At 42.4% G+C, this 13727-nt stretch overlaps 1 protein-coding gene across 1 annotated transcript; it reads left to right on the plus strand.

The window, feature by feature from the left end:
- The first annotated feature begins 828 nt into the window (after positions 1 to 828).
- LOC103186765 (interferon alpha/beta receptor 2) lies at positions 829 to 12446 on the plus strand. Its single transcript, XM_042334560.1, has 9 exons — positions 829 to 873; positions 3543 to 3645; positions 3972 to 4101; positions 4376 to 4438; positions 5488 to 5663; positions 6673 to 6848; positions 7543 to 7714; positions 10420 to 10544; positions 11228 to 12446. The coding sequence occupies exons 2-9, from the start codon at positions 3579 to 3581 to the stop codon at positions 11717 to 11719; spliced, it is 1401 nt and encodes a 466-aa protein (XP_042190494.1). The 5' UTR covers positions 829 to 873; positions 3543 to 3578; the 3' UTR covers positions 11720 to 12446.
- The last annotated feature ends 1281 nt before the right edge of the window (positions 12447 to 13727 follow it).

Below are 13727 nucleotides of genomic sequence, written 5' to 3' on the forward strand. Positions count from 1 at the left end.
TGGATAGCTCTTTTCAAAGAGCCGGCACAAATGGCCTCCTTCTGTGCTATATAATTCTATGATTCTATGAAAGTCAAAGTAGTCTCTACCGCTAATATTCCTCAACATTGCTTTGTGCATATCCATTGAATAATTTTGCAACAACAATAAGATTACATTTGTATAGTGCCTTTCAAATCGGGAGAAGGTCCCAAGGCACTGGACAGTGTACAGTATTCCAGATCTGGTCAGAGGGGGAGCAGGGAGGGGAGGAGAAGGGGGGTGAGGCTGATGGCATGGTCGAAGATGAGGGTCTTGAGGTGGGACTTGAAGGAGGCTAAAGAGGGGGCGAGGCAAAGTGATCGGGTGATGGAATTCCAGAGGTGGGGGCAGAGTGGCTGAAGGCTCTCCCGCCAATGGTGGGGCGGGTGGGTCATGGATAGCTCTTTTCAAAGAGCCGGCACAAATGGCCTCCTTCTGTGCTATATAATTCTATGATTCTATGAAAGTCAAAGTAGTCTCTACCGCTAATATTCCTCAACATTGCTTTGTGCATATCCATTGAATAATTTTGCAACAACAATAAGATTACATTTGTATAGTGCCTTTCAAATCGGGAGAAGGTCCCAAGGCACTGGACAGTGTACAGTATTCCAGATCTGGTCAGAGGGGGAGCAGGGAGGGGAGGAGAAGGGGGGTGAGGCTGATGGCATGGTCGAAGATGAGGGTCTTGAGGTGGGACTTGAAGGAGGCTAAAGAGGGGGCGAGGCAAAGTGATCGGGTGATGGAATTCCAGAGGTGGGGGCAGAGTGGCTGAAGGCTCTCCCGCCAATGGTGGGGCGGGTGGGTCATTCCGGAGTGCCTCGGCTCTCGTTATTGATTAATAAGGAGGAAGTAAGTGATACATCGACATATTATATTATTTATCTATAGATACACATGAAGTTTAATCCTCGCCCCCCCCCCCCCCCCCTCACCCCTCCCCCCCGTTCCCTGGTTGAAACGTCTGGAGGCGCTTCGCCGGTTTTCACAGTATATACACATGTATAATAATAATAATGATAATCATCGTCCTCGCATTTGATACAGCGCCTCATTACGCCATTGAGACGCCTGGAAGCGCTTCACGGGCTAACGCTGTGGCGAGCGCACAGACGTGTGTTTTTGTGGGCAAAAGGCGGCAGCTGGACCGGGCGCCGGGGCTCGCCTCCCCGCCAACGGCCGCCGCCGAATTATTTTTTATTTCTTTCTGGAAAGAATCGTCGCCACAGGAAGAGCCACTGGGTAACCGCCGGCGGGCAGGCGCGTGGGGTAAGGAAACTTGCCCAGTGTTTGGCCCTGCCCCGGGAGTCGAATCCACGTCGCTCGCTTGCGAGGTGTGTGCCCTAAACCTCTGACGATTGAGCGATCAAACGTTTTTGTTGGAGGGATTATTACGATCCGGAAAGCGACTTAACTTGCCTGAGGTTCCGCCCCATCCCGGGAATCGAACCCGGGTCTCCTCTCTCTCTCTCTCTCTCTCGCTTGCGAGCAAGAGCTAACCACTACGCTATGGGATTCTGAAGTGTAAAGTGCAGTGACTGCTCCGCGTGTTTTGTGGGCGAACAAACTATCTTGTGGACAGTTTTGCGCCCTGCCATCAGCCGCGGAGTGAATGGCAGAAGGCAGCTAGAGGAGCGTCTATAATAATAATTATAAGTACTCCAGGCGGTTGATTGCTTGCTTCGCTCAGCTGGCTCCAGCCTCCTGCTTGTCCCTCATCCCCTCTGTCCCACCATTGGCGGCCGCCCTTTCAGCCACTACGCCCCAAAACTTTGGAAATCTCTCCCTCGATCACTCGCCTTGCCCCCACCTTACCCATTTTCAGACCCACTTCCTCATCGACCGCCTTACTCCGTGGCAGGCTCTGATGTTATAAAGCGCTCTGAGATGCTGCCCCACACTATAAAAAAGCAATAATAATAATCCTTGCATTTGATATGCACCTTATCACGTCTTTTCTGGGGGTAATAATTCCTTTTTTTAAAAAAAATTAATTTGGTCACCCAATCCAATGCTGTTTGTGGGACACTGCTGTGTGCAATTGGCTGCCCCGTTTCACCCACAAAATATACAGTCACTTCACTTTACAGTATATTCTGTGAAGCTCTTTGAGAAGATGTGATAAGATACTATATCAGATGCAAGGATTATTATTAATAAAGTGCTTTGAGACATGCGTAAGAGGCGCTGCTCAAGTGCAAGTTGTTATTGGTAGATATCAACACTTTCTTGGATTCTCAGAATAACACAAGAGATCATAATCAACAGCGTTGCCAGTTTCCTTAGCTAAGATTTGTTCGGTGGTACGCACCAACCCACCAATACCAACCCAAGGTATTACAATATTAGGACTACATATGATCGAAAAATTCTTACATAAATTTGCAATTGAAAATCATTTTTTGTACCAGGCTCTGTAGACCTTTGCTTTATATTGCAGTTGACACATGGCCTTTCAATTTAACAAGGGGTTCAATTTTGCTGTATTTATTAGTAATTACGCTAACCACTACGCTATTATCAATAATAATTAATTAGAATAATCCTTACATTTGATGTAGCACATTATCATGTTGTTGAAATGTCTGAAATCACTTAATAGAATATACTGTAAAGTGAATTGACTGTATATTTTGTGGGCTAAACTCGGCAGCCAATTGCACATCGCAGCGTCCCACAAACAGCCCACAAACTATTGTTCTTATAGCTCCCTATCACATTACTGACATGTCTCTAAACTCTTCGCAGGATATGCTGTCAGGTGGTTTGATTGTTTATTTTGTGGGTGAAAAGCAACAAGCAATTTTGGGCACAGCAGAGCCCCCCAAACAGCCAAGGAGTGAATAGTTGAAGGTAGCTAGAAGCGCATCTTTCTTATAGGGGAAGAAAAAGCATCTAAGATTGATGCGTGGGTGTTTTGTTTTACCTGTAAGCATAAGGGTTTTATTAATTTAATAAACTATAAGACAAAGATGACAAATCCAAAATACTGCTGGCACCCAGGAGAGCATGAGAAAAGTGCAGTAAGGTGCTTTTATATATAGCGTTATGATTTATTCCTTCACCCTTTCAGTACCTTCAACGGTTGATAGGACGGATTTATTATCCTTTTCTAGCAAGGCACAGATGAAAATCGTGCTCACTGATAATGAAGGATGTTAAAGTGAAAATGTTCTCAAAGTGTAATCAGTTTGGGATTGTGCCTAAAAAGATTAAATGAGATTAAATTGTAGGATCGACAAATTTGTTTGTGTTCTGTAAGCATTTTAAGATATTAATTGATGCTATATAAAGGTACATTGAATATGGGATTCATAACTTTGATAGTATTGTTTTTCAACAACTTGCAGTTACAGACCTCCTTTTATTTAGGATAACGTCTCGTTATTTTCAAATAAAGTATTTTTTTAAAAGCAAAACAATTTTCGAGCAGCACTAAAAACGAGTTTGAACAGAAATAATATGATATTTTATAACCGTATCACCAAATCCAGTTACTAATAGACTTTGTTTTGTTTCAGAGTTCAAAATTGAGAACTGAGAGCACCAAAACTGCTATGTTCACTGCTGACAGAATGTTTGAAGTACTTGGTCTCTTGTACCTTCATCAGCTTTTTAGCTCTGGTAGGTAAGAGTTAGTTGCCTGCTGTACTGATCTTTCTCAGAGACGAGCTTCCCCTGATGGATTCCCAGAGAGTCTGAAGCTCAATAGAGCCCCTCCAGTCCTTCTCCATGACATAATGTCACAACAACAACAAAATAACATTTGTATAGTCACTAAAGTAGTAGCCAATGCAAAACACAGTCCATTTTGCCTTTATATCTCTTTACTATCAAGTTAATAAAGAAAGGGAGGACATTGGAAAGTGCTTTTGCGTAGCTTACTCGCGAGTACATGAAATGCTATCTGATATTTGTGCCAACGGTTAATATAAACGTTCTGCTTTCAGGGACAGCTGACCTGCCGCCACCTTGCAATGTGTCATTTGTGTCTGAAAACTTTCAGCATGCTCTGAAGTGGGAAGCCGGGGACCCTGGTTCAGTTGCTACAAACTACACAGTGGAATATATGTATTTTAAGTATGTTTTCTATAATTTTGTCCCCACTTTACAAGGCAATTTCTGTTTACTGTATTTCCAAATGTTTAATCAATCTGGAGCAGCCCAGAAGGTAACTTCTGTTTGGGAGGGAGCCATCTTTGTAATATTTATATAGAGTGATATTTATATCCCAACAATAATTGTAGTTATTTGGATTTCACAAGATTGGTTTAGGTAAAGAAGTCACTTTGGCCAATTTGACCTCATCCTTTCTTCATAGCGTTGACCTGTTCTTTTTTTTTGATGAATCCAGGACTAGGGCCGCAACCATCTTTTCTGGTAACCGTGATTCAGTGGATATTTCTTTACCTAGAGGGTAATTATTTTCTGACGCCTTTCCTGAAATTGCCCTTTGCAATCCTAAATATGTGTTGTCTTGTTCTGTTGGTGCATCCGAAAGTACTGTTCTGGGTTCACTTTCTCAGTCCCATTTAAAGCCTGAATATCTGATTTTGAAGCAAGTGTAAATGTTAACAACATGGTATTCTCTAAGGCTATAGGGTAGGAGTCAGAAACTGTTACTTGTGTCATTCGACTGGGTGGCTCATGTGGAGAAAAAAAATGCAGGAGCAGATTTAATGATCTGAATGGCCTTTTTCTATGATCTAACACTTTCAGTTCTAAAAGTCTCTGTTAAGCATACTCATAGACACAATGTTTTAATATAAAAAAAGGTTAATATTCAAGTCAAGTTGCACATCTATTGGAAAATGTTTATCTATCCAGGGATAAGTTGATAAGAGAGTCGTCAAGATTTTCATACAACACACTTACAGTGTGTTAGAGTCTAGGTTGTTCGTGGAGTCCTGTAGCTCAGTGGTTAGAGCCCTCGCCTTTCAAGCAAGATACCTGGGTTCAATTCCAGGCAGGGCGAAACCTTGGGCAAGTTTACTTACTCTACACGCCTAATAATAATCCCTCCAAAACAAAAAACAATAATAAATTGGTCATTTTCAATCCTATTTGCCACTGTTGTGCGCAATTGGCTGCCACATTTCGCCCACAAATATACGGTCAATTCACTTTACAGTGTATTCTGTTAAGCGCTTTGAGACGTCTAGGAGACGTGACAAACGCTATATTAAATGCAAGGATTATATTGTTGTTATATTAGTCGATTGGCGGATCGGTTTCCGGGGGTAATAATCCCTTCAAATAAAGGTCACTGTTTGTGGGACACTGTTGTGCGCAATTGGCTGCCACTTTTCATCCACAAAATATATATTCAGTTCACTTTACAGTATATTCTATTAGCTCTTTGATACCTCTCAACGACTTGATAATGTGATATATCAAATGCAAGGATTATTATTATCTGATGTACTGTAAAGATTTTTTAAAAAAAGTTATTTTTGTTTCTCATAGCAATGGGGAAGTATGGCAAGCAACACAAAATTGCTCTCACATCAGCACCCAAATGTGTAATTTAACGAATGAATTTGGAGACTTTTCCGCTATATTCTTTGTTCGAGTTAAAGCAATTACAGAAGCTGAAGAGTCTAATTGGACGATAACAGAAGATTTTCAGCCCCGGCGGGACAGTAAGCTTGTTTGTTATCATGATTGTTATTGTTACTGGAAAAAAGAGACTTACCACTGGTGTACTGAAAGAAAAAAAAGCTAATCTTCAACCCTGCGCTATTTAATGGATATGGTAGTGGTTGTTCCCAAGTGTGGTCTTATGCTCAAAAGAAGAGCTTGAACATATTGATTAGAAGATGTGTTCCATTTGTCGATTCATATTGGTATATGGGATTGTGCTTGACACCAACTTTTGCTTGGATGCTGCCGTTCTGACCCAAATGGAGAATGGTTGTTCTCATCTCTCTTCAATGACAACAAAGTTCCGGTGCAGGTTTTTATGCACCACAATACAACTATGGTGTATTAGACACATGTCTAAATATCCCGCATTGATGGTTCAGTTGTCCTATACATGCATGTGGAAGGGTTCCTTTGCCTTTGCTGGGTCTCGGGCTTGATTCCAGCATCAACTGCTGCAAAATATTACAAGGCTTGTATATTCAGACCTTGATGTCTTCCTTAATTGGTATTGGAATACAGGAAAAACAGGAACAGGAGGAGGCCATTCAGCCTATCGAGCCTGGTCCACAAGTTTATTCGATAATGGCAGATTTTATAATCTCAGAACCCACTCTTTTGGCATATCCCTTAATACATCCATTCTGATCATTCTGATCACATCAAGGCTCGACTACGGGAACTCCTCCCTCATCGGCCTTCCCTTCACAAGCCTCAGATCATTCAAAACTCTGCAGCTCCTGTACTCTCACGCACCAGGCTTCGTGACCCCATCACTCCCACCCTTGCTCGATTCCACTGGCTCCCCATCCCCAAGAGAATCGAATTCAAGATCCTCGTCCTCACCTTTAAGACCATAAATAAGAATTGTCAGAAATAAGATAGATAAAAACCCTTATTTTTATAAATTTGAGATGTCTCTACATCAAATGCAAGGATTATTATTAATAATAAGGATGTTTCTAACACAAATCTAATACTGTAACTTATTTTTATTTTCTTCTACAGCAAATCTACGTCCAGTCAATGTTCATCTCGTAGGAAGCAGGGGAGCTTTTAAAATTAATTTTGATTTTGCCACACCACCGACCATTATTAAAAATGGAGGAATTGATTCTTTATTGGATATCTTTGGGCAATGGAAGTATCACATTATCATAGCGAGAAATGGAACAATAGAAGAGGTACAGTTTAATTATTTTATTTAAAAAGCAGTAGCTTAATAAATATATGCTTAACTTATTGGTAGAGCATGTTTGTATATTTGATTTAAAAATTCTAGCTCCTATGATGACCTTGCTTGGTATCCAGACACAGATCTTAAGGTATCTAAATCCTAATTTAATTTGATCTCGGTCAGGATGGTGGTTGGGACATTAACTGGCTCTAGCAAGGGATTACATGGAGGCCAGCAAGGGAATACACATATATAAAATAAGGTATATTAAAAAAGAAAAAATTGTTCACTGAATCCACGACTGTTTGTAAGACACTGCTGTACCACGTGTCGCCCACAAAGTATACAGTCCATTCACTTCACAGTATATTCTGTGAAGCACTTTGAGACGTCTCGAAGACGTGATCAGGCGCTATATCAAATGCAAGATTATTATTATCTACTTCAGGGAGGTGTGCAGATAATGTGTTCTAGCATGTATTATGTCTGTTTCTGTGTAGAGGGTTAAAGATTTTAAATGCAGAAAACAACCTTTAGTCTAATCCCCGTTTAATATCTGCTTGAATGTTTCTAGCCGCCACTGAGAGTAAAAGCCAGTGTGCAAAACACACAAACATTATTATGGAATATGTGATAAATTTAGCTGTAGAATTTCACTAGATATATGAAAATTACATCACTTCTATTTTCTTCTCTATCAGCACAGAGATCTGCAAGGCTCAACTGATGAACAGAGTGTATCAAAAATAGTTGAAGATGTAGAAGCCAGCACAAATTACTGTGTCACCATCAAAATATTTTCTTCTAACGAAAAGCCTTCTAATCCCTCGGAAAAGAGATGTATAGTCACACACCCTGTGATGGACAGTGGAGGTATTGAATAATGTCTTCAGCTTCCTAGACTCAATCTTGCTGTCTTGTTTGTTAAGTTCCTGCATGTTCCTCATATCCTCCGTTCCACCATCGGTGGCTTCACTTTCAGCCACTATGTCCCAAAACTCTGGAATACTTTTCTTTTATCCCTCCGCCTTCTTCCTGCCCCATCTTTAGGTCATGCCTGAAAAGCCTTATGATCCCTCAGAAATTAGATGTGATATATAGTCACACACACTGAGAAGGACATTGTGGGTATAATGTCTTGAGCTCTCTGGACTCAATCTGCTTTTATTACATTTATTACCTCCGCTCCCTTAAAGCACAGGTGTGTGCCGCTGAATGCACCTGTCTTAAATCGAACCTAACGGTCCATCGGCAGATCTGGCTGAACCTTATCAAATTCTACTGCTCTGCCCTCGCCTCCACTAAATCGTCGTTCTACTCCAAGACAATCTTGGAGGCCAAGGACAACCCCAGGCTCTTCTCCATCACCAACCGGCTCCTCAGCCCACCCTCTCATGCCTCGCCCATCCTCACGTCCAATGCCAACTGCAAGGCGATGTTGGACTTCCTCGAATCCAAAGTCGAGGATATCCCTCGGTCCTTCTGTCTACTACCTCTTCCCCATCTCTCTCTTACCCCAGCCCAACCCATCTCTCCCTCCACTCTTCGAACTTGTCTCCTCTCTCACCACCACTATAACCCGCATGAAACCAACCACCTGCTCCCTCGATCCCATCCCCACCCCTCTCCTTATCTCCCAGCTCCACCTCCTTGCCCATCTACTTACAGACATCATAAACCTCTCCCTGTCCACTTGTACCCTTCCCATTCCCACTCCTTTACAAATGGCCGTCAATACTCCTACCCTTATAAAACCCTCCTTGGACCCATTCCTGGTCTCAATCTACCGCCCCATCTCCAACTTTGCATTCCTCTCCAAGATCCTGGAACGAGTCATTGCTTCCCAGCTTCGCTCCTTCCTCTTCCGCCACTCCTTTCACGAACCCCTCCAAACGGGTTTCCGTGCCATCCATAGCACAGAAACAGCCCTGGTCAAAAGTGACAAATGACATTCTGTCCGCCTGTGACCAGGGCTTCCTCTGCTTCCTCATCCTCCTTGACCTCTCTGCTGCCTTCGACACAGTTGATCACTCTATCCTAATCCACCGCCTCTCCTCTCACCTCAACCTTCCCGGTTTCGTCCTTGATTGGTTCAGATCGTACCTCTCACACCGCCTCTACTTCAACCCCACTAATGGTTATTCCTTTAGCCCCGAACCGTTTTGTGCGGCGTTCCTCAGTGCTCTGTCCTTGATTCCCTCCTCTTCAATATCTATATGTTCCCTGTTGATGACATGTAGACATGGAGTCAACTTCCACATGTATGTGGATGACACCCAACCGTACCTCTCTGCCAACAACCTTGACTCCAGGACCCACTGCTGTCCTGACAGAATGTCTGTCAGATATCAAGTCCTGGATGAGAGCTAACTTTCTTCAGTTGAACATCAACAAGACCGAGGCTCACTGATTGTCTCCCATCAGCTTTTCGCCCACAAATATACAATTTACTTTACAGTCTATTCTGTGAAGCTCTTTGAGATGTCTAGAAGATGTGAAAAGCTATATCAAATGCAAGGATTATTATATTATTATCAGTGCCTCCACACCTCAGGCACTGACAGCATCACCATCCATTTCTAAGTCAGTTCAGAACCTTGGCATTTTGTTTGATCCTCAACTATCCTTTCTACACCACATCCGTGCCATGACCCGCTCTGCCTTCCCCCACCTCTGCAACTTCGCCTGGCTCCGCCACTGTGTCACACCACAAGTCACCAAAACCCTCATACATGCATTCATAACATGAAGCTTGACTATGCAAACTCGTCGCTTGTCGGCCTCCCCAACTCCTCCCTCCACTGGCTTCCCATCAAACAGAGGATACAGTTCAAGATCCTGGTCCTCACCTTCAAAGCCCTCCATGGCTTTGCTCCCCGCCCTACCTCTGCGACCCTCTGCCATCCTGCCCAATCCCTCCGCTCAGTGGGCTCCGGCTGGCTTAACGTCCCACACCTCACCCACCCCACCATTTCTGCCACTCTGCCCCCACCCTCTGGAACTCCATCCCACGGACCCTCTGCCTCGCCCCCTCCCTCGCCTCCTTCAAGACCCATCTCAAGACCCTCCTCTTCAACCGTGCTTTCGATCATCCTGCTTCCCCCCCGGACCCTCCACCCTTCTCAATGCAACCCCAGCTCGGGTCCGAAACACTGATTGTCCAGGCCTTGGGACGTCCTCCCGACGTGAAAGGTGCTATACAAATGTCATTTTGTTGTTGTATTTATTACGACTAAACTGAGATGGGTATTTTGCAGTAAAATTTTACCAGTTTCCTCAATTACCATGAGGCTGTGATTACGAATGTGATAGTTAAGATTACCTCATTCTTAACTCCATGATTTTATTTTGGTGTTACATTGTGCTGAATTCTTCAGCTCTTACAACAACAAAATGATATTTGTATAGCACCGTTCATGTTGGGAAAATGCCCCAAGCCGCTGGATAATCAGTGTTTCGGACCCAAGCTGGGGACGGGATCAGAACACTTAAGTCTCTGTTGTGCAAAGCAAACTGATGAAATGAAAACCAATCTTTAAATTTGTTTTAGTTTTATGAATTCAGCTCTTCTTTTACAGAATCACTTTGGTTGTGGATGTTGTTTTCTACTTGTCTGCTGTGTATTGGACTTCTCATCTTCATCATAACACTATGCAAGGGAGGTTTTCTGGGTTGCTTAACAAAATACATCCCACAATCTCTGGTATGTAAGACTTACTGCTAATATGATTGGATTCAGATTTTAACTAAAATCAAACTTAATATGTTTATAAGTTCTTTCAGCACTTCTCAAAGCATGTTTTATACAGAATTAGGCAGCTTAATTTGCCATAGAAAGAAATGTTTGTTTTTACAACAGTTTTCCTTTGTATCGTGCACTTTACAGCATATCCTGTGAAGTACTTAGGGCCCTCTTCCCGACTGGAAAGAATGCATACATACGTATGTGCTCTGTGAAGCATGATGCCACAGCAGTACTTTGATTTGGCAGCGACCAGGTGTAACTGCAGCGAAAAATGCAAAACTGAAAATAACTCATAAACGATAGGGAACACCCGAAAACAAATATGCGCATGTCACTCCCAGGTACAAGATCTTTCAGATGAGGTATAAACCATGTCTCTATGTCAATCGGTTATTGAGATCCTTCTTGGAAAGCAGACAAGACATTATCATTTTATTAGTATAGATTGTATAATCAAGTATAAGTATATCATTTCAAAAGTGCTTCACGTGCAATTTTTGTTAAGTGTAATGACTGTACTCGTACATGAACCCAGCAGACAATTTATCTGATCCATAATATAATGCTTTCATTCCTGCTTGTGTTAGTTATGGTGTAAAAAGAAACTTGAAAACCTTCATAGATTGTATTTTTTTCTTCAGAGTAACTTAAAACAAGTCAGCCATGTCTACAACTACTCTGATGTGGAAGAAAATATCAGTAATTTAGATCACGTAGCATTGAATTTAAATTATTTAAATGAAAATAAAATGAATATCCAGGAAGATAATGGAACAGAATTAATAAGCAGTGATGATGAAGATGGTTATGAGCCACATTCACTGCCAGTAAAATTCCAGAAAAATACTGATAGTGAGAATCCTGTAGAAACAGATGAAGCCAGCTTCAAGCCATTTGATGATCAGCCAACTGATGAATTCACTGAGGAGTTCTGCACTCATCCGAATGACTATCGGATAGTTCCAACAGAAGCAATTCACAGTGAGTGTGAAGGATCTGAAACCAAGAGTCAGGTATTGACAGATCCTGAACTGAGCAGTTCAGCTGCTGCAGGCATTGACATTGTTAACATTTCACTGTGCTCTGTACAAATCGAGGACATGGACAGATTCTTTGGTCTCCGAGCTTTCTGACTCACCATACTAAATGTGATGTTTCCACTAACTTGTTGCATCTCCAAACCTTTCATTCTCACTACATGAGACATTGAAAAGGATTTTGGTTTGTATGAAATGACTACAATACTCAACTTTACTTGGTAAAATCGGTAAAAACGCAAGAACGTTTTTATTTCTTAAAATAAATCTGAAAATTCTGCTACCCAGGTCTTCATGTGAGGGGCCTTGGCACTAGACATGCCAACTGTGAGGCTGCTACCATGGCCAGGGTGCTTAGCAACAGGGGCTGGAAGAAGCCTCTCTACTACATCTCCAGGACCACAAAGGCTCATATAGGAGGACAGTTTGCATACAGATCTTGTATGACCTGCATCTGGATCTTGATATTCTTGAAGAGGGACGAGCATGACGAGTGCCTTTCACCCCTTCTCAGTGTGGTCCTGCAGGACAGTGTCCACGCTGAAGTTGGTGTCACCACAGCCAATTGGAATTAACAGTTGGGACTGATGCCCCTTATAACTTCCCTCATTGTATCTTGCCTCGTTCAAGGACCTCTTCTTTGATCGCGCCTTCAGTCACTCTCCTACCCCTACCCTTCCCGCCCTCCACCCCTCCTGATCCCATCTACCAGCTCATGTGCAGATCCCTGGCTGTCCAGCGCCTTGGAAGTCCTCCTGATGTGAAAGGCGCTGTGTAAATGTTATTTGTTGTTGTGTTTTTAAGTGAAAGTGTGCCAAAGACAGTGAAAATGGGCAGCTACTACCAGCCCTTCAGTTTCTGCTGTAGGTTTGGATGTTTATGGGCCATTTGCAAATATTTACACATGGTTGTTCATGCTGTAGTTTGCACAACAATAACTATTGTCTACGAATCATTCTGTGTAGAATTTTGAACTGCGGAGCTTGGAATTTTCTACTTCAGCTGGTTTATTTGGTGCCTTTCCAATTACAGTGGAAGCAGCTTAACCCGGACACGTCAGGGCCGACTTGTCCGATTTACCCAGAGTCCGAGGTTGTGGAGTCCTGTGTCATAGAATCATAGAATTACACATCACACGACGAGGCCATTCGGTCCATCGTGTCTGTGCCGGCTCTTTGAAAGAGCTCTGTTCAAATCAATCCCACTCCCCGCTCTCTCCCCATAGCCCTGCAAACTTGTCGTCCCCAAATAATTATCTCTTTCTCTCTTAAGAGTTGTTATTGAATTGGCTTCCACGAGCCTTTCAGGCAACGCATTCCAGATCCCAACAACTCGCTGTGTGAAAACATTTCTCCTCACCTCCACTGTTTCTTTTAACAACGATTTTAAATCGGTGTCCTCGGGTTACTGACCCACCTGCCAGTGGAAATAGTTTCTGCTTGTTCACCCAATCGAATCCCCTCATAATTTTGAAAACTTCTATTAAGTTTAATATTAAATAAATAATAATCCTTGCATTTGATATAGCGCTTTTCGCGTCTTCTAGACGTCTCAAAGCGCTTCACAGAATATACTGTAAAGTGAATTGACTGTACATTTGTATCCCGTATGCTTTTTTAACACTTTATCTACAACAATAACAAAATTACATTTGTACAGCGCCTTTCACATCAGGAGGACGTCCCAAGGTGCTGATATCTACCTGTTCTGCCACCTTCAAAGATTTACTTATAAATAATTCCTTAAAAAAAATTGTCACTCAATCCATGACTGTTTGTGAGACACTGCTGTGCGCATTTGGTTGCCGTGTTTCGCCCACAAAATATACAGTCAAATTACTTTACATTATATACGCTGAAGCTCTTTGAGACGTCTCAAAGATGTGATAAGGTGCTGTATCAAATGCAAGGATTATTATATTATTAACCAGTGTCCAGCTTAAGTGTCTTCCACTGTATATATTTTATGTATCATGCATAAAATAAAGTGCAACTTATGAATGAAGAAGCAGTGTACTGTGATCTTGTTTCTAGTAAGTCTGCATTTCCTGCTTGTAAGCGAATCCATCTTTTCTCTGTGACTAATTTGATAAAATTGCCCTCCT

This window comes from Callorhinchus milii, unplaced genomic scaffold (genome assembly GCF_018977255.1).
Source record: "Callorhinchus milii isolate IMCB2004 unplaced genomic scaffold, IMCB_Cmil_1.0 Scaffold4, whole genome shotgun sequence".
NCBI lineage: Eukaryota > Metazoa > Chordata > Chondrichthyes > Chimaeriformes > Callorhinchidae > Callorhinchus > Callorhinchus milii.

Coding starts and splice junctions, on each gene's coding strand:
- LOC103186765 (XM_042334560.1), top strand. CDS start 3,579: ATGTTCACTGCTGACAGAATGTTTGAAGTACTTGGTCTCTTGTACCTT. Junction 5,664..6,672: donor TTTTCAGCCCCGGCGGGACA/GTAAGCTTGTTT, acceptor TTTCTTCTACAG/CAAATCTACGTCCAGTCAAT. Junction 10,545..11,227: donor AATACATCCCACAATCTCTG/GTATGTAAGACT, acceptor TTTTTTCTTCAG/AGTAACTTAAAACAAGTCAG.